This window comes from Marmota marmota, unplaced genomic scaffold (genome assembly GCF_001458135.2).
Source record: "Marmota marmota marmota unplaced genomic scaffold, marMar, whole genome shotgun sequence".
In the NCBI taxonomy this organism is placed as follows: domain Eukaryota; kingdom Metazoa; phylum Chordata; class Mammalia; order Rodentia; family Sciuridae; genus Marmota; species Marmota marmota.
Genome location: NW_026000211.1, coordinates 29,187,931 through 29,209,408, shown reverse-complemented (window position 1 = coordinate 29,209,408; position 21,478 = coordinate 29,187,931). Strand labels below are relative to the sequence as shown.

Genomic DNA, 21,478 nt, shown 5'->3' with positions numbered 1-21,478 from the left:
TGGGAACCCCATGCAATTCTTTTGCTTCAAAATAGGAGATTAGTTTATGCTTCCTAATCAATATTGTGTACTTTTCTAAATTTCATTGTGCTTTCTTTACTTGTGACTTTTTGACTTTTCTGGGCTCTGAGAATTACTTCTGACCCTGGGTAACTCAGCAAATTAATGGGACTTTTATTGAGTGTCATAAAAGTAGCTGGGCTACTGACTTAAAGATGATGAAAATTGCTTTTCCTTGAATAAGCCCTTGATTTTATTTTGACTTTAAAGATTTTTCTTCTGGAAATGTTAGAATACCTTGATGAATTTGCTAACTGTAGATTTTGGTGTAGAACTACCAATTAATGAAGCAAAAGTTTACTGATATCTTCAGAGACTATTAGCCCCAAGGTTTGTCAGACTATGGAGACTTCCACCTTTCTATCTTCAAATTTATTTCATTTAAGCAGAATCTCCTGCCTCCATTGGCTAATGGCAGAAATTCAGAATCATTAGCTAAATTAATTGTTTCATGTGCTTGGTCTTTAGAACGTTATAAACTATAATGGAATTACTGAGTTGAGAGCAATTAATTGGATGTTCTTCAAATATATTCTAACCAAATGCTGTACCTGGCACTCTTTATGACCACTTAAAAACTACCAAAAGGAAACTGTTGATGAATCCTAGTGCCATCAAAATAAACCATCTAGAACAGTTTTAATATCCCCAGATCTGTGTATTTGTGTCACCCCTCCATCTGAAAAGTCATTGCAGATACTGCCTCTTAAGTGTAAATTTAGTGCTCTATATTTTTAAAAGGAAAAAATGAGAATTTGAAATACTTTCCCTCTCTGGTCTTCTTTTAAAGCCCATAAATCATGGAGGGAGGAACAGAATGCTCACATGTTCCTCATGTCTAGGACTCGTGTTTGAGGCAGAAGTTGAAAATTGAGGGCATTGAGGCATACACAGAGTGTAGGTGGCAAGAAGTCTCAGGTAAGAGAGTGAAGATAGAAAAATGGGAAGAACTTGGAAAGCAAATTGCATTCTAAAGGGACCAGCTTCCACATTAGCCCTGCTGGTTGTGGTCATATGGGAATGTGGTCCTGGTAAAGCCAAATACTGGGATTTCCAAACAAAGTCAGATGTGTGAAATTTTTTAGGAACTAATCACATTTAAATTTTGGTAACATAATTCATGTTTTAAACTCTGTGGGACAAACAAAACCTGTTTGTGGGCTATCAGGAAGCCACCTCTGGATTAGATTCTAAAACTCCCTATTCATACACACACAATATATACAAAATAAAGGATGTTGAAATACTGCCCTTTTGATCAATCAAAGAATATGTTTTTTGTTTTTTTTTAAATAAAGGAAACTAGGGTGTTTCATTAATCACAGATAATCAACAGTTAATCCATTAGGCTATAGTAACATATTCATTATCATGACTATTTAAGAAGATGGTGTATTTGCTTCCTTTCTATTTGGTTTATAAGCAGGTGAGTTCAGGAAACAAAGATTTCCTGATATGGTTGTCAGTTGTTGGTACTGGAATATTAAGAAGTGTGCAAAATAGAAAGGCCCAGAGTTGTATTTAAAGGGTGATTCTATAAAAACTGAGGGTAGAATAAAGACTTTTCAAGTTCCTTCAGGGCATCACGTTTAGTTCATTATGCCAAAAAAGTGTAGTGGTAGATACTAGAAAAAAGAGACAGTTTGAATATGTTATTATTTTAGACTGTTGCCCTCAAACTGAAATATACAGATGCTATGAAAAAATTTGCAGTTTCCTGAGGGATGAGAAGAGAAATTCAGAGACTCACGGAGCACACAATGTGTCATTAGCTACTCCAGACAGTACACAGCATCTATTAGTGGATAAAGCAAAGGGAAAGGAATAAACATCCATTTCTATTTCTTACATTGTTGCTCTGGGACCTAGAAAGGTCCCAGAAAGGTCCTAGAAAGTTCCTAGAAAGTTCCTAGAAAGGTCCTAGGAACTGTGTCACCTTTTGGCATTTGGGTCACCTCCTATGCTAAGAAAAATGACAATGTATGTCCCAAAGGCACTTTGTGCATAATTTTTGACACCTATAAAGCATTTGCAAATTTTTAAACGCAAGGGTACCACAAAAGTATGGAATGCTATTCTCCTTCTTCATGATATACAGAAATGAAGAATTATGACGGCCAGCCACCAGCCACCAGTCAGTTACCTACTGGAATGTTTTTGTTTGCTTTTCATCTTTGTTCATTCTGGAACCCATCATGTTTATTTCCAAGCAATGTTCTTTCTATCCACTTTAGCTTTGCATTTCATTTAAATGAAAAAGCAGGCCTGGGCTGATTCATTATTTAAATTGCAGTCTCTAAGCTCCCCTTTGGAGACTGAGGAATCCATATGTGTAAGGCTGCAGTTAGGCAAAAAGAAGAATAAGTTACATGATAAAATCCAGGGCCCAGCTCTCAAGCGTGAATTATATAAAGTTCATTGTCCTTGTCTGTGTCCCTTACAAGTAGTCCCTGGGTAGCTTTAAGTGAGATGTTAACCTTATACTTGAAACATAGTCTTACCTTCATTCTTTAGGAAAAAAAACTGACAAATGAGAATTTGAAGATAAACTTCATAGATTAGAAATATACTTACCTCTCTCTTATAGCTTGATGTACAATATGGAAAATGATACTTTTTCTGTGTACTCATTATATATAAAACATCAAACAATACATATATAAAAATAAACATAAAAATCACTCCATACCTTCTAGAAGAAATCACTCTTTTTTATGATCTACTTTTCTATAAATTACTACTTGACTTTCAAGAAATTAGATAGGTTCATGTTGTTTAATCTATCATTTAACTTCTTGATAACTATTCTCAATTTTTTTAAACAATTCAATTAGATTGAATTACAAAAATATTTAGCATACATATATATGTGTGATTTTCTCTATATATGTATTTTACATAGGTTTTTTTTTTTTTTTTAATCATGAAGGGTGATGTATAAATCAGAGGTCCTAATGTATAAAACAGAGAAGAAAGAAAAGATCACTTGCCAACTCTTGGCTGTCTTTTGCACACTGAGCCCATTACAGGATATGTCACCTTCATGGATATTAGCATATTGGCTGAGTCTTAATTGGGAAGAAAATGAACTTATAAAAACAAGCCTGCCTTGCAAGTTCTCTCCCCCAAACCAGCTCCTGTGGATACTGTACCTTCCGGAGGGGTTTGAGCTTGGTCTCCATTATGAAGTCATATTTGCAGAGTTCGCAGCAGCGCGTGTCTGAGCTCTTGATCCACTGGTGGAGGCAGGACTGGTGGACAAAGCGCAGGGTCCCCGTGCAGCGACAGGGTGTGATGAGGGGGCTTTCTTCGTCCCCTTCGCAGTGACAGATCCTGGGGAGGGACACAGCAGACAGTATGAAATCTCACAGAGAACATTCTCACCAGTGGATTTCTACCCTTGCTTACACCAGGCTATGTTAGAACTTACAACCTAAAATTTAGAGTACACTGACATTTCATTACAACCTGGATGCTAGAGCTGAGTCTTTGATCAATATGAATTTGTTTGCACTTGTATGGTCATTGCCAGACTTAAGTCATGTTATAAGGCATTAGATATTGGCATTGCAGAAACAGACTATCATTTGATTTCTACACTGAAGCCAGTGTTTTAAAAAAATAATTAATAATTCTTTAACACTGGGGATTGAACCTACGGGCCCTTAACCACTGATCCACATCCCCAGTCTTTTCTATATTTTATTTAGAGACAGGTTCTCACTAAGATGTTTAGAGCCTCAATAAGTTGCTGAGGCTGGCTTTGAACTCTCAATCCTCCTGAGCCGCTGGGATTATAGGCCTGCGCCACCATGCCTGGCCTGAAGCCAGTTTTAAGAGCATACAAGCTCTGTATCCAGCTTCATTTCTTTTAATAAGTCACTTTCTTTGGGTTTTCATATCTAAAAGTTATGACATGTAAATATTCTAAGGAATATTAGAATCAGGGTGATATTGGCCTCATAGAATATGTTTGGAAGTGTTCCCTCTTTTTCTATTTCATGAAATAGTTTGAGGAGTATTGGTGTTAGTTCTTCTTTAAAGGGCTTGTAGAACTCAGCTGTGTATCCATCTGGTCCTGGGCTTTTCTTGGTTGCTAGATTTCTGATGGCATGGAATATTAGAATTTCATTGTGTTATTTTGATGGCGGTTTTATAGGACTATAGTGTATAATGTAGTAATATAGTGTGGGGAATTTCTGAAAAATTTTAATGCATAATCAAAGAATAAAGTTACTACTGAAGTTTCAGACTAAGAATATTATAAATATTTTCCTAGGAAGATGCATACTTATTGGGTCATAATTAACTGTCCAAACTGTCAATAGTCATCATTGTACAAAAACCCCATAAAAATGACCAATTACATAAAATTCAAGTTCATGAAATTCTATAGTTTGAAAATGTTAATCACTACTTTGGCCAGTGAACTTTGAGTTCAAATAGTTTCTGAATTACTCTAAAGTCTAGTTTTAAAGATTTAGAGTTTCACATATTTACATAGAGAAGTTTGCAATCAATGTCCCCCCTCCCCTGGAATGAGTTAAAAAGTAGCAATGTTGGATGTAGTATCTCATATGAAAATCACTGTGGTAGGGGAAAATTAAAATGAAATCTCCATTACTCTCATATTCATATTTTTAAAAATAATTTATTTTCTTCTTTGAATAAGTTAAGCCTTTCATAACTCTAGGTAGTGAATTAAAACCTCAGCCTTTCAGCAACTCTCACGATTTAACCAGCTGTTAGAAGTTGGTAATAAATTTAATTAGAAACATTGCTTTATATCTGTTAGAGATATGAATGTTGAATGTAGCATTTAAAAAAATTAAAAAAATCTGCATAATTCCTTTTTTTAAAAAAAAACAACAAAAGCTGATTCACAGTGGTGGGATGGAAAAATGTATCCATTGCTGCTACTGCTCTTTCCTTATGGGTGTTTACACCCTTTTCTCCAGAAGCATATGTTTTAAAGAGTGGGTTTAAAATCTACTCTGAAAATACACTATCTCCCCAGAGAAAATGAAATACCTGCTTAGATTGCCAGTGCAGTAAGATACAGGAATTGAAACCTAATGCTCCCCGACCTCAAAATAAAGAAGTAGGACAGAGGACACCAGTATTTTGTCTTAATTTCTTAAGTAAAAATAAAGTAAGCACAAGGAAACTCTGACTTCTACGGTTTTGGGGTGGGCATGATGGGATGAGGACAGAGGGAAGGTCAGGCCAATGTCCCCTTTCTCCCAGAGAGAGCTGAGAGCAGCAATGCTGGATAAAACACCTCAAGGCCAAATGGCTGACATGGTGGCGCATGCCTGTAATCTCAGTGGCTCCAGAGGCTGAGGCAGGAGGATTGAGAGTGCAAAGCCAGCCTCAGCAAAATTGAGGCACTAAGCAACTCAGTGAGACCCTGTCTCTAAATAAAATACAAAATAGGGCTGGGGATGTGGCTCAGTGGTCAAGTATCCCCTGAGTTCAATCCCTGGAACCCACTCTTGGCCCCCCAAATGATCCGAATGACTATTCCTTAAGAAACCTGAAATAGCTCCTTCTTCCAAATCTAGGCTTCAGGAACTTGTTAGAGTCTGTAAACAAGTCAAAATAACACCTGGCATTTAGCCAGGGGAATGTTAGAGTTCGTAAACAAGTCTGGATGGTGCCTGGCAAAATGCCAGAGGGAGTGGTTTGAGAAGTAACAAAAGCGAGCCATTAAGTGTAGAGATTCCTGGTTGGTTGACTGATGTATCTAGTTTATGCTAATTAGATAAGCTCTGTGGAATGTATAAATACTGCTCCTGTCCTGCAATAAACGGCTCCTACTCCTGCTGTATCAACGTACACAAGTTATTCGTCACCCCCCGGTTATTTTGCTGCAGCCGGACTGCGGCAGGAACTGGGCCCTCTGTGCCTTATATCACAGTTGACATGCCACCACAGTGTCACAGCCTAGGTGCTCAGTAGTTGGCTGACAAGGCAGCTATGAAGGAAATAAGAGCTTCTACAGCATTTAATCCGATTGTAATATTATTATTTGAGTCACTGAAATCTAATTAATTGTGAAGAATAAGAGATATTATTTCATAGGTCCTTGAACCCATTTTTTCTCCCCATTTTTTATTGGTGCTTTATATTGTACATATGATGGAATTTGTTGTTATATATTCATACATGCACACAATTTAACAATATAATTTGGCCAATACCACTCCTCAGCACTTCACCTGTCCCTCATCTACTTCCACGCCCCCTTCTTCTATTCTATTTATCTCTCTTTGATTTTCATGAAATCCCCTCCCACACCTTCTTTTCCTTTTTCCTTTCTAGCTTCTACATATAGGAGAAAATGTGATCCTTGACCTTCTGACTTTTTTCATCTTGAAACTCCTATTTCTCTTACTACTTTAATCAGACCTTGGCCCAATTCTGTCCAATGAATGTGATTATAAATAAAGTTTTATTGAAACACAGCCTCGCCCATTGGTTTATATATTGTTTAGAGTTATATTTGCAGTATAACAGCAGAGCTAAGTAGTTTCTGCAGAGATCATCTAGCTGCAAAGATTAAAATATTTGCTATCTGGCCCTTTTCAGAAAATGTGCAGACTCCTTCTTTAAGGTATACATGGCGATTCTGAGTTAGAGACAATATGTGTATGTTGCTGACAACAATGAAAAAAAATTTACAAAATAAATCACCCCAACCTCTGCAAGCAACCAAAAACTGAAATAAAGATTATATAGAGAAATAATAAAATGTTCACACTATAAATGAAAGCTATCTTGACCTGACTTTAAAGTCTACTGCTTCCATGGGCAAAATTACTCATTTGAAAAAGAGAAATTTGCCTTTAAAGTCATCTGATAATTCATTACTAAAAAAATAAATAAAATAAAAAGATTGTATTAAATGCTCAACTGCTCAACATCTGCCAAAAAGATTCTGAGATTCTGACTTTTTACTGACATGAATAAAGTAATTTATTCATAAGCAGTTTTAAACAAAGACCTAGCTGATTTACTAAGTTCAAACTGACCTGATCAGCTTACTGATTATAATACAACTTCCTATGTCTTATAATGATCTTTTTAAAAAATTCTTCTAAGACTCTTACCTGAAGCACCACCAGCAGTATTATTTTCTCATAAAATTAAAATTATTTCCCATAGGAAAAATCAAAAGTTTGCTTCATTTTCATTTCCATTTCACATACTTTATTTTAGCACATTTTTAGCATTTTGAACTTTTTCTAAATTATCCAACTCAAGTGAGACCCAAGAGTCTTTTCTAAGCTATATTTAGATTGTTTCAAATGAATTGAAGAGCTAAATATCAACTTCAATATCTTTTAAAAATAAAAAAATAATATAAGACCATTAAAGAAAGAATTAAACAATTCTTAAATCGGTATACTCGACAGAAATCACTATTGCTGAATTAGAAATGAAAACACAGTAATGAAAACATAAACATGTTTTTCCCAACAGAATAATTGTATAAAGAAAATGTTGTTAATCCTATCATAAAATTACATTGTAAAATATTCATAATTTTGATGCATTTTTACTTGATGGAAAATTGAGGCTTGGAAATTCAGTAATTCTATAACTCATTGGTGATCCATGTTGGTGCCCGATACCCAGTGGGAGGAAGAAGTGAATTCATAGATTTTATTGGCATTTTAGTATATTGAATGTCTACTTACAATCTAATCAGCATATGTTGAGATTTTCATATTTAAGACTTCAATGCACTGGTACTTCCACATAATTTTTAGATTTCCATGAACAGAACACCACAAAATGTTATGTAACACATTAAGTGTTAGTTAGTTAGTTTGTTTGTTTGTTTTTGTTTTCTTTTTGGTATGGTCAAAGTGTGTAATTGCCTTAATGTTTGATTTTAAGAAAAGTAACTTTTTTTGTTTTGGTCTTATTTATGTTAAAATGGCCTTTACTGTTCACCATTCACTCCCTTCTGAAGGCTCTTGGACCTGATAGAATAATATATTTTTCTGCAAAAGTTTTAAAAATAATTCATTATTTGAAAAAATGTCTTTATGAGGCCCATCATGGTTAAAAAAACTTGGGAATTTAAAAATTATTTCATTTATTTGATTGATCATTTTTTTAGTTCTTTTAAAAATATGTTCTAGTTGTAGATGGACACAATATCCTTATTTTATTTATTTATTTTTATGTGGTGCTGAGGACCAAACCCAGTGCCTCACACATACTAGGCTAGCACACTACCATTACGCCACAGTGCCACAACCTCAGTCCTTCTTAGGGACCTTGTTTGTGATACTATTGCAATTATCTGAGAAATAAGAATCTGGACCAACATGGTGACCTTGAGGAAGGTCAACAAGTGACTCTGGAAAGTGTGGAGACATGGAGGGCTCACTTGTCTTCCATGATTAGCTGCAGTAGCAAAGCATTTCTAGAACATACTTGACTTCTAAATGCCATCATCCTTGTCATCTTCAAGCAGCATCTTGACCACAGGCTTCCCAACTCATGGATCCTCAGAGTCATGCTAGATTTACCCCTTCTTTTTTTGAGTCTTTCCCCTCACTTCCCTATCTACATTTTTCTCCATAACCAACTTTTACTAAAGAATCTTTAACAGTAATTGTGGGTACTGCTATGTCTGTGTTGGCTTAATTTGGATGTTAATCATTCAGACCTAACCATCATGCTTCAGATTGTGGCATGCATTCTTAGCACTCACTTTACTAAACCAAAAAGATATTATAAATTTTTCAGACAGAAGCCATATTGAAAAGTATTAAGCAGTGGTGAGAAATTAAACTTTCAAGGTCAATGAGTGAGGAGTTAGAATGTCTCTGTCTCTCAATATTACACAGCAGCGAAAGGATAGCAGGCTAGGGAAAGTTTTATTTTTAGTTTTCTTTTCATTTTATTATTAGCATGGAAAATGTGAACTTGTTCATAAATGGAATTGAAGGTGCCACAGAGAGTTGGACGTTTAAAAAAATCGTTGGGCAAGAGAATGCCCACTTGTTGACAAAGGTGGTTGGAAGAAAGTATAGAGAAAGAAAGTCTTATAGGGGAACGTGTTTAGGCAAGTGGAAAAGGAACACTGACACCTGTTCCTGAGGGAAGAGGTAGAGGAAAATGGAAGGTAAAGATGAGAAAGTGGTGGAAACAGAAGAAATTGCAGCAGTGGGTGGTCTACTCTTTTTAGAGGCAGGTATGATAAACACAGGGGAGGAAGGCATAGGGTTAAGGTCTTAGAGAGGCTGTAAATAATTAGAAAAAACCACTTGGAGAATGTGATGGGAAATTAACCAAGCGTGAATGTAAGAATTGTGGAGCAACCTTGAGGTCCCTGGTGAGATTAGACAGCGCGGATTTATAGTAAACGCTGCTAACATTGTACAGGGACTTGGCAGCGAACAGCAGTCAGAGAGCCGCCCTGCAGCTTGGGACGCATTCTAACTGTTCTGAGATCACCAGGTCAGACATAGGCAGGACACAGAAGGAAGGATTCTGGAACATCAGCAAATACAGCATGTAGGCAGTGGGGGGCAAGTGAAATCTTATCTTGGTTAACATGTTATGGGAAAAGGTGAGTTCCTATTCTTTTGGTTGCACTGCTTTCCCATGACAATGGGGAAATTGTATATGGAATTATTTGGTATTTGAGATTCAAATCTAGATCAAGTCCTGGCTCACCTTCTTACTCTTTGCTCCAGTAAACTGAAAAAAAAAATCTCAGTTTACTCATTTGTAAAGTAAGGTTAAAAATACCTTTTAGGGGGTCATGAAGATTAAATGAGATGAAAGTGTACAGCACTTGGCCCATGGTAGGCAATCAAATATTTATTTTATTTTACTTATTTATTTGACACACATACAATTTTAACTGACTTTGGCTTGCTAATTATATTATGACTTGTTACGGGATCATGGGATTACTACTACCACTACTAATTTGGTTTGCAAATGGCACTGCTTTCAGTACCCTGGGACAGAATGATTTCAGCAGCTGGTTAGTTGGTTAAAACTCATTCTCGTAAGGCCAAGGTCATGAATTCTGACAGCACACAGGTGGGTTAGCTTCAGACACATTTGAGTCCACAGGTCAGTCATGTCACAGTCGTGTCTGCAAGAAAGCTAGGCAGAAAGGGGTTTTTGTGTCTGTGTAGGGTAAATTTGATATTGAATTCAGTTTCACTCTTCTCTATGATGACTGGCCTCAGACACGATTTTAGAATTGGTGGTCTCATCTATAAAATCTTATGTGGCTATTACAAGGCTCAAATAAAATATGTGAGAAAATACTGCCAAGTTTAATCACTATTCCAAAATGAGGTCTTATTGCCAATATATAAATAATCAATAAAACCAACAGAAAGTGTTGCTAGATATTATAAGTGTAAGGCATTGCATGTTTTTGTCAAAGCAATTTATTTTTTCATGTCTGCCTTTCAATTCACAGGACTGTCATGTTTTACCTCCAAGGACTGCGATGAGAGAAAGGCACCCCAATATTGGGATTACTTTTCTATTAAGATACCCACATGTTCCCTATAGTCAAGTCTAAGTACCTTTGCTAGTTTTAAATTTTTTATGAATGTAAATTTATAGTATTTTTTCGACTAACCTCTCCTTCTGGAAACTTCCATCATTGTGGCAAACAAAATGAAATGATCAGAGCAAGTGGGATAGTGACCACCAACATGTTAGAATTCTGGGACAGTAAGAGATGATAAAGGAATAATATAGAACTCAGTGTCTAAATTGATGGCAGAGACTCTTCGGCTGCACTTCAAAATTATAGGCAAAGGAGCTGTCTTTTAATATATGAGTAATTTTGGAACAAACAAAAATAAATGCTAATTTCTGCATTTAACCTCTCAGGGGAATAAAAGGCAGGGAAAGGGAAATTACATAACAGCTGTCTTCAAATATGTCAAAGTCTATTGTGTGAAAGAGCAACTGTCTTGTCTGTCTCACAACTAGACCCAGTGAGGAGACGTTAAAGGAAACACACTTCCATGAAATAGGAAGAGATGGAGACACCCAGCACTTTCCAAAGATGGAATGAGCTCTCCCAAAATGGTGAATTTCCCACCATTGAATATATTCCCTCACAGATAGGGTGGTTTGGACAGATGTACTCTAAAATGAACCAGAGCAAAGGTGAATTGCTTCACCTCTTTTCCAAGGTTGTCATCTATTATTTTCTGTTTCCCAAGGACTGATTTTTTTTTCCCTTTTTAATTCTTCAGGAGCATTTCTCCTCTGCTTATCCTTAGAATTTTGCACTTAACCCTTTGGTTTTTCCTCTCTATACTACCATGGTGAGGCAGTCTAGATCCACAACTTCAAATATTGATCTTAGACTTGTGACCTTGTGACTTTAAGACACCTCCCTTCAAAATCTTGTCAATAGCAAGAAACTTAAGCCAGCTCTCCAAATCCAAAGTCAGCGTTTCCCCAGTGGGACACTTACTTTCTATGTCTCACCATTTCCAAGATAGCTTTTCTCTTGAAGATCCCAATCCAGTAGTATTCCCCCATGTCGGGATAGTCTGCCTTTATCTTTGACCCTTCCATGTACTTTAGACCCTATATTCATATTGCCAACTACATGACAATGCTTTTGTCCCACAGTGTTTTTAATATTAAAATTTAACTGATAAGCATCAAAAAGTCAGGGAAAGATGATGAGTCTCCAGACCAAAAATGGGTTGGAAGTGCTATGCATTAAGAATTTAGCTAGACCAGTATGGGGGCATAGACCCAACAGCTGTCCTGGTGAGATGATTTAGCCGTTCTCAGAAGTGGTTCCCAATTACTTGTGTTTTGTTTGTGTTTTGGGAAGGTTCACTTATAGTGAAAGTGAGAAATATATGATCCTTTCATATACCGTGCACTCTTTAATTTTCATTTGAGGAACCAAACTGAGGTATGACAATTTTATACCCTCTCTGAGCAGCAGAGGAAGTCAAGCAAAGTGATTTGAAGTAGAAAGAAGAAGTAACTCTTACTTAATAAACAGAGGAGAAGATGGACAGTATTTAATATCATTCTTACTAATAGCTGTTTCCAGCTCCTCTTATTGACTTGGAGCCAGCATATATTTCTGGAATAAAACCCCAAAGTTCTTATAAGCCAGAATTCTGTTTCCTTATCAGAAGACACATGTTTTAAAATACCTCGAAAACTTGAATTAAAAAAAAAACATTTATGACATAATAATAAAAATAATTTTATCAACAGCTGATACAGTTTTTATAACCATGAGGTTGATCACTCTAGATCTACAGTATTTTAAAACATCTACAGATGAGTGACAGTTGTTTATACATAAGTGATTTTTAAAAAGTGTTTTGTTTTCTCAAAGGAATTATTTTCAACTAAGAAAAGCAGCTACATAGCATGACTTCCTGAGTGTAATTTCATGCCCTAATTTGTCACCACTGCCTTGGTCAAAACCTCAGACCATCTGCACAGAGTGAAAGGGAATGATCAACAACAAAGACAATGACATAGCAATGTTCCTGGCTCCTAACTCCGTTCCTGGAGCCAATTCAAAGTCTCAACTCAACAGCTACAGTTTCTTCCCACCCGATATCACACTAATGAAAAACAGTGAAGATAATGATCCTCTTGCTTGCCAGTAATGGAAGCAGAGGAGGCCACGTCTCATTTTAATTCATAGGCATTGAGTACTGCAATGGTTTGGAAAGATTCCACTGGTACTTCTCCTCTTGGGTCCCTCATTACCTCTGGAGACAGTTTGATGACATTTAAACTGGGAGTTTAAATCCTGATTGGACTTGAGAATTATCACCAAGATTTGTTTTTTCTCATCTAGCCTAGTGGCTCACTCTCACAGTGGGTTAGACTCTCTTTGAGGACTTTCTTAGAAGTCTTCATGGGCTTGCAGAGCACATTAGATTTTCCCCAACCTCCATCATGTTGACATGTGTAGCTCCAGTCCTGAGTGTACCTAGTAATAGAATATGTACATGCATATACATATGTATGTGCCAGGAATTGAATCCAGGGGTGCCTTATCACTGAGCCACATCCCAAGTCCTTTTTATTTTTTATTTTGAGACAGTGTCTAAATTGCTGAGGCTGGCCTTGAACTTGCAATCTTCCTGTTTTAGGTAGCTGGGATTACAGGCATGAGCTGCTGCGCCCTGCTAGATATTCTTGACTTTAGAATTAGCTTCAACTGTCTACATCTTCCAAACCAGGGAGAGATTCAAAGCTGGGTTGTGCCTTTTAGGATAATCCCTCTTCAGTTAAGCACCACTTTCCCACTCTATCCATACTTCGTTGGTGAGATCAGAGCACAATCTATTTCTAGGTAAAGAAAATGGTTTTCTCCAACGGCCTTTCCAGATCCTATTTTATGATTTTGGTGACAAATAGGCAAGTAAATTGATAATAATTTTGAATGAATATGCCAATGTTATGATTTTCTCTACATTTTCACACATCATACACATTCCTTTTATATCAGCTTTGAGATCTTTTGGGGTTTGTTTGTAAGACTGAAAATATTGAACTAGAGATATTTCTAAGCAGGTATTCCCAACATTATTAGGCTAAATTTTTATTTCCTGCATGCATTGAGGTGAAAAGGGAAAGCAAAAGGACAGATTATACAAATTCATTTGGATTTATTGTGTAGCTATAACCAAAGAAATAGATGTGGTCAGATACAGAATGAAGCTTTTGTACATATATAACAACAGAGCTATCAGAAAAATCCAGTTATAGTTTTTCAGTGTTTTTCTTTTTTGGATGTGACAAAGTCTTAATTCAAACTGATTTTGTGATAGTTCTTTATTTCTTATTGCTAAGTGTTAAAATTCTTATAAGCTCACCCTCAACCATGACTTCCTTCCAATTTTTTCCATTCATTAATCTTACCTGGCTGAGCATTACATCAAAGGAATTCTCACATTGCCATGGATAATTGACAAAGCAAGCACTTTATTTACAGATAACCAAGAATGCTTTGACTGAGAAATACTCCTCTGCATATGAATTATTTGACAGAGGTAAGTAAGTGACTTGGAAAGTATTGATGTTTTAAAGCAGTTATAGACACTTTGAGTGAATTATGCTCAGTCTTCACCCATCTATCCATCTGTGCATCCATCCATCCATTCATTCTCTCATCAAATACTTTGTTGAAGCTGAGGTTGCGGCTCAGCGGTAGAGCGCTCACCTGGCATGTGCAAGGCACTGGGTTCGATTCTCAGTACTACATAAAAATGAATAAATAAAATAAATAAAGGTATTGTGTCCAACTACAACTAAAACAACTTTAAAAATACTTTGTTGAATATGCATTATGTGTAAGATTTTACAAGGAGCTATGATAAATACAGAGATGCATAAGTTCCAATCTTTGCACTTTAGAAACTTATATACTATTTATAGTTCATAATTGGACAATTCCACAGCTAGTCAGAATACAAGTTAAACTGGGACATGAGCCATGTCAAGTGTCATCATATGCAAATAAAAGAAAGATCGTATACAAATTGGTGGTTAAGGCCCAATGGAACATGTGGTATATGAACTAGAATTGAAGCCTGGGTAAAATTTTGACAGATGGAGATGGAGTTGGTAGAATACTCCATGTATAGAGATATTTTCAGTGAATGCTTAGAAGTAGAATTGATCAGCTAATCAGGTAAAAGATTGAAGCCAATTCAAAAAGAACATGAATATTTTTAGGTAGGATTATACTGGGATGGCATATAAAAAAAAATAAGGTAAGATTATAAAAGAGGCTGTTTCTTTTACTCCAGATCAACACTTAAACACACACACACACACACACACACACACACACACACACACACAAGCTTTAACCATAGTAATTTAGAATCCTGAAGAATTCCATTAAGGAATCTGAGTAAGAAATTAAGATTACATTTGAAAATGGGCTTAAATAGATATTTCTCCAAAGAAGACATACAAATGATAGAAAGGTGTGTGAGAAGGTGTCCAAATCACTAATTATCAGGAAACACAAATCATAGCCACAATTAGATATTACCTCACAAACATTTGATTCATTATTCTTGAGAATATGGAAAACTTGGGGCTCTTATACATTGTTAGGAATGTAAAATGGTGCAGTTATTGTTCAAAACTGAAGAAGTTCCTAAAAAAGTTAAAAATAGAAATACTATCTGATTCAACAACTCTACTTCTGAGAAATTTTCTAAAAGAAGTGAAATCCTGACCAAATAGATATTTGAATTCCCACGTTCATGGCAACATTATTCACAATAATCAAGATATGGAATCAAATGTCTTTATGAATAAAGAATATTGGCAATATACATACAAAAAATATCATTCAGCTCTATAAAAGAAGAGGATCCCATCATTTGTGGCAGGATTGGATGTCCATTAGATGAAACTTGAGGGAATTATATCAAGTGAAATAAATCAGTCACAGAAAATGATTCCATTTACATGAGGTATATAAATGAGTCAAACACAGAAACAGAGAGTAGAATGAATGGTGGCTGTAGAGACAGGAATTTGCTATTCAATGGGCATAATTTTCAGTTATGCAGATGATTCAGTTCTAGAGACCTGCTGTACAACACTGTTCACCATAAACACTGTATGGTACACTGAAAATATATTAAAAGGGAAAGTCTCATGTGATATGCTTTTATCACAATAAAAAATTAAATAATGTCATTCTCTAGTTACAAAAAAGAGGAAGATTATTAGACAGATTAATTTGGTAGTGTTAGCTCAGATAGATAAGAAAAAAAAAGAAGAGAATATTGAAAGCATCAAAATCAATGGTAATGTGAGGAAAAATCACTAACTGTGGGAAAGCAGAGAGACTGGAGTTGTTATAAAAGTAAAGTTGTCAGAGCTGAGGCCTCGCTTTGGGTGGAGGAGGTGGGGAGCCTTGGGAGAATGGAGTCAAGCTGACTTTAAGGTTTTAATTAAAGCTCCTTGGAAAGGCTGCTCAGGATTAATCTATGCACAGGGCCTCTGAGCATTGACTGTCACTGCGGTTACCACTTGAAAACTACAATGCGAGAGTCTGCATTCTGTGACACTGTATGGGGACAGAAGGAAGGAGCTGGAAACTTTCTCAGAGAGTCTTCCTGTTGGATTTAAGATAATTCAATGAATAATAATAGTTGAAAGATATTTTCCCCACTAGAATTAAAAATATATAACTAACAATGTGGTTCCTTAGTTTTTCTTTTTAAGCCACATTTTATAGTGTGTAAGGAAGCCAGAAAATGATACCAATACCACTTGATTATCCCTATAATTTTTCTTTCAAATAAGAGTGTAAAATCACAAAAATTTATTTATTCAGATTTTTGATAAAACAGAACTTCTACTTAGATAAAGCACCTTTTTTTTTTTTTTTTTTTTTTTTTTCCCTGATAGTCTCTGTTCTTCAAAAGCTAAGTATGAACTGGAGTTGTGGCTCAGTGGTAGAGCACTTGCCTAGCATGTGTGAGGCACTGAGTTCGATCCCCAGCACCACATTAAAAAAAAAAAAACAACAAACAACTAACTAAATAAAATAAATGTATGGTGTCTGTCTACAACTAAAATATATATAAAACTAAATATATAAATTTCTATTTTATCTTTGAAAGAAGTAACTGAAAACATAGTATACACTTAATTAAAAATTAAATTCATAGAAAAGTCTTAGAAGAAACACAGGAAAATCAAGATAGTGATTATCTAACTAGGTAATTAAGTTCAAACTAAAATAGTAGTTTTCTCTATTTTTAGCTTTTTCACAATAAGAAACTAGCATACTAATCAATATAATATTAAATAAACAAAGATTTTAAAAAATATTAAATTGCTCTTCATTCCCTTTTATCTCATTCTCCAGTAAGTTAAAAAATTCATGAATAAATTTAATAGATTCATATATATATGAGCAATTTGGAGAAATGCAGTTTTTGTTTTTGTTTTTTTTTTTTTTTTAATTTTGAGACAGGATCTCACTAAGTTGAAGGATGTCGAGGCTGGCCCCAAGTTCTGAATCTTCTGCCCCAGCCTCCCGAGTGGCTGGAGTTATAAGTGTGCGCCACTGTGCCTGGTTTGCAATAATTTATCATCAGTAATTGTTGAATTGCTATTCTATTCTCTTCCTGTCTAGCTTCAGGGACAATCTTTAAAGCATGGTAATTGGAAACCAAAGGCTACTGTTATTGATATTTTAGTAGACATAAATTTACAGGTGTTAACTCTATGAGCAAGAGTTTCTTGTTAAAATTTCAAAATACTTTTTTTATTGTAGGGACATAGGAGTATTATGAGGCTGCTTCTCTACCCCACACATATGACAATATCAGGAATATCTTGTATTATCTGAACTTTAAGTGTGTGAAATTACTTGTTGTCACTTCTTGTATACTTCATATATTGTGCAAGTGTACATATTCAGACATTTCATTTTAAGCCTATCAGATTCTGCCGCAGTTTCCTGGAAGATGAAACCAACTTACCCTGATATTTGCTAGCTGGAAGGGGTAACTTCAGTTGTATCATTAGCATTTTCAAGTGCCCAGATATGTATATGTTTGTTTGTTGAACTTCCTCAACACTAATCACTGTCCACTGAGCTGCTCATAACACATCCTTGCAAGAATGCACAAGTTGGCTGGGCACTGTGATGCATGCCTGTAATCCAAGCAGCCTGGGAAACTGAGGCAGGAGGATCACAAGTTCAAAGCCAGAATCAGCAACTTAGTGAGGCCCTAAGCAACTCAGTGAGATCCTATCTCTAAATAAAATACAAAAGGGCTGGGGATGTGGCTCATTGATTAAGTGCCCCTGAATTCAATCCTAGCGTGCACGTGCGCACACACACACAGACACACAGAAAAAAAGAAGCACAAGTTTTTTATATCATCATGGAAAACTGATAGCACAAGGAAGGATCAATCTGGAGCTATTTAAACATCAAGAAAAAGCGCAGGCTGCCAGAGGATGCGAACATTTGTTTCCTTGACATTCCTTTTTCCCAAAATATTGAGTATCTTGGGAGTTTGGGAGCCAGAGAAGCCATCCTTCCAAATTTATCCAGATGTATCTCTACAGTTCTATGGTAGCACCTTAATCCTGCACTCTGCCAGTCCTTGGTGGACCAGGCCAGTGGGCTGACTTATGAAAAGTTTATTAGATGCAGATTGTCAAAGCTGACATTCCCTATTTAAAATGTTCTCATTGTAAGTTTCAATGAAAGAAATTTAGAAGAGACAAAACTGTGTCTCTTCTAAATACTTTGTTTGCTTTCCTGATTCCTGTTTCTCTTTGTTGGCCACTGTGCATATAGAAATTAAACTTGTAGGATATATCCATGTGTGCATTTTTGTGGAGTTAGCATTTTTATACCTTATATTTATGTGCTCTGATTTTTCTCACTTTCCTATCTTATCCTTCTGATATACCATACATATGTAAATATACATGCATATACACACATATTTTTTGTCAATTTTTTTTTTTAAAAAAGGGAATACATAATTAGGAAATGCAAACATATGTCATTTCCTCTCTTTTGCTTTGTGTCTTGCTGTCTCCCATGCATAGGCTTGGGGTAATTTCCTTTTCCTTACTCTAATGCACTCTATAGTTATCCCATCACAGAAGGAACACATGATTACAATTGCCTGGTATATTAGTCAGTGTAAATCACCATGACCAAAACGCCGGACAAGAACAACTTAGAGGCGGCAAAGTGGCTCGTGGTATGAGAGGTACCATATCACAGATGCCAGGCTACATTGCTCTCGGCCCAGGTGAGGCAGCACATCATGGGGGAAGGGCAGGGCAGAGGGCAGCTGCTTCCATCATGGCAGCTGGGAAGCAGAGAAACGAAATGAGGGAAGGGACCACAAGGAAGATGCACCCTTCCAGGGAATGCCCCAGTGACCCATCTCCTGCAGCTCTCTCCACCTACCGCCAGGTACCACCGAGTCCATGCATCCAAACTAGGATGAGCTGATCAGGTTCCAGCTCCCACAGTTCAATCGTTTTACCTCTGACTATTTCTGCATTAGCACAGGAGACTTTGGGGTGACCTCATATCCAGACCATAACACCTGGTTTCTTATCTGTACTCAACATTTCATTGGTTCCCAAACTTTAACATGCATGAGACTAACATAGAGACTAGTTCAAAGATGGATGGTTGGAGTCAACCCCCAGAGTTTCTGATTCAGTAGTTTGGGGCCCAATAACCTGCATGTTCCACAAATTCCCAGGTGATGCTACACATACAGGTACTATCCTTTGATTAAGGCCTTTCTTCCCCCCATTGTTTCATTTGAAAGTGAATCGTACTTCTCTATACCAACTTGATGAGAAAGTTGAGGTTTAATCCAGGGTGAAATCTTTTAAAAGTAACTATTTTCTTTCTACCAATAAAGTTGTCCACTTTGAGAACCACTGTCCTAAGTTTTAGCCGGCTCTTCAGGAGATGAGAGGAAATGGTATGCACTAGTTGCTCACCCTCAGACTCCATTCTGATGTGTCCAGATTATACAAGTGCTGCCAAGTGGACTTCCTGCCCTATGATCTCACACACACATACACACCACACACACACACACACACCACACATACACTACACACACAAACACACACACTACACACATACACCACACACACACACACACCACACACACACCACACACACTACACATACACTACACACACACCCTATACATACACCACACACACATCACACACACAAACACTACACACACATGCACACACTACACACAGATACCACAAACACACCCACCACACACACACCACACACCACACACCACACACACACACTACAAACACACACACCACACATACCACACACACACACACACACACACACACACAGCTTCTGGCATAAAGTTGTCCATCTAGAATTGTATTAAAAAGCAGTGTTCTCAGCCCCGACAGCCCATTAACATTATGTTCTCAAAAATGCACACATGCTGAGACCTCAAGTCCAGAAGGATCTGGAAAAAAAATTAAAAAAAAAAAATTCCCAGATGAGTCTAATGTACAGGTCAGACTGGGAACCTCTGGGTAAAAATGATCTCTTCAGGACCTTTCTAGCTCTAACTGGTGGAGTCTTGCAGCTTTCGGATGGTGTTAGGAGACAGGCTGCATGGGATATTTTGACAGTGTATAGGGCTTATATTTAATTTGTTTTTTCTTTTTTCTTCATTCCTCTTTTAGTTTCTTCACTTTCACTATCTCAGAGTGTGCAAACATTTTAATTGGGTGGACACCCTTAAAGGTTGTTGATCTAGCTTAGATCAAAGAGTTTCCAAAATAAAGACAACAGAATTTGTGGAGGTCCAGAAAAGTTGAGTAAGAATAAGGCGGTGAAAATTGGGCAGCACATGGAGAGGCTTTGGTTATCACCTGTTGGACAACAGGGAAAGAAGAGCCATCTCCAAGGGGCTGGGGTAGAGATTAGGGGTAGTGTGTATGTTTAGCATGCGTGAGGACCTGGATTCAATCCAAAGCACTGGAAAAAATCCATCTCCAAGAATAAGGAAGTTCTCTGTACAATGTCTTAAGCAAAATCTATCTCCAAACACAGGAACCTCTGCATGAAGGCATCTTCAGTTCTGTGCCTACCCGAAGCGAATGAAGAGGACCTAATGGACTCCTAGAGTCCTCCTTGCATCTGACAGGGCTGGGAAGGAGAATGCTGTGCTGTGTTTGATATATGAACAAAGGACAACTCGCCGACACTGTTGCAGAGGTATTTTGATTTCTGAACCAAATTAGATACCAGTATTTAAATTTACCTGTGTCTCAGGATGATTGCAGAATATTTAAAATGAATGTATAACTTTCTGCAACGGTTTCAAGGAAGATAAAAACCTAAATATGGTAATTAGAAATCGAGAAATGTTCAAGCTATAAATAAATTCTCAGATATGAGCCATGATCTGGTAGCAATAAGCACTATACCCAACACTCATCAGTTTATAGACACAGTATTCATTTTCTGTTTGCATGAATATATAGGGAATCTAAATTTAATGCACATAACAATTTTAAAAATGAACATGAGATAAACAAGAGAAGAAGGCATTTTTAATTTTTGTTTGTTTTGTGTTTTTTTTTAAAGAGAGAGGAAAAATTCCTATTGCCAAACAGAAATAAATTCATTGAAGGAAGCATACCATTGAAAATAACTATAATCCTCAATACATAATGTTCTAAAAAGTAGATAAACTCTATTTAATTAATTTTTCCCTTATTAAGTAGTTTGCATTTTGGTATGACTGGGTATTTACCAAGTTTAGAAACTACCAAAGATAAATGATGCCCAGAATAAATAGTCTTATAATGTAAAACTTACCATGTGTCTAAAAGAGCA

General features: G+C 36.5%; 1 protein-coding gene across 11 annotated transcripts in view; it reads right to left on the bottom strand.

The window, feature by feature from the left end:
- Marchf1 (membrane associated ring-CH-type finger 1) overlaps window positions 1-21,478 on the bottom strand; it is a 732,725-nt gene that overhangs the window by 48,818 nt on the left and 662,429 nt on the right. For all 11 annotated transcript variants that reach the window (XM_048791729.1, XM_048791736.1, XM_048791735.1 and 8 more), the window contains one exon: window positions 3,213-3,393. In XM_048791729.1, the coding sequence (XP_048647686.1) occupies window positions 3,213-3,393 (181 nt within the window). The remainder of the gene's footprint in view (window positions 1-3,212; window positions 3,394-21,478) is intronic.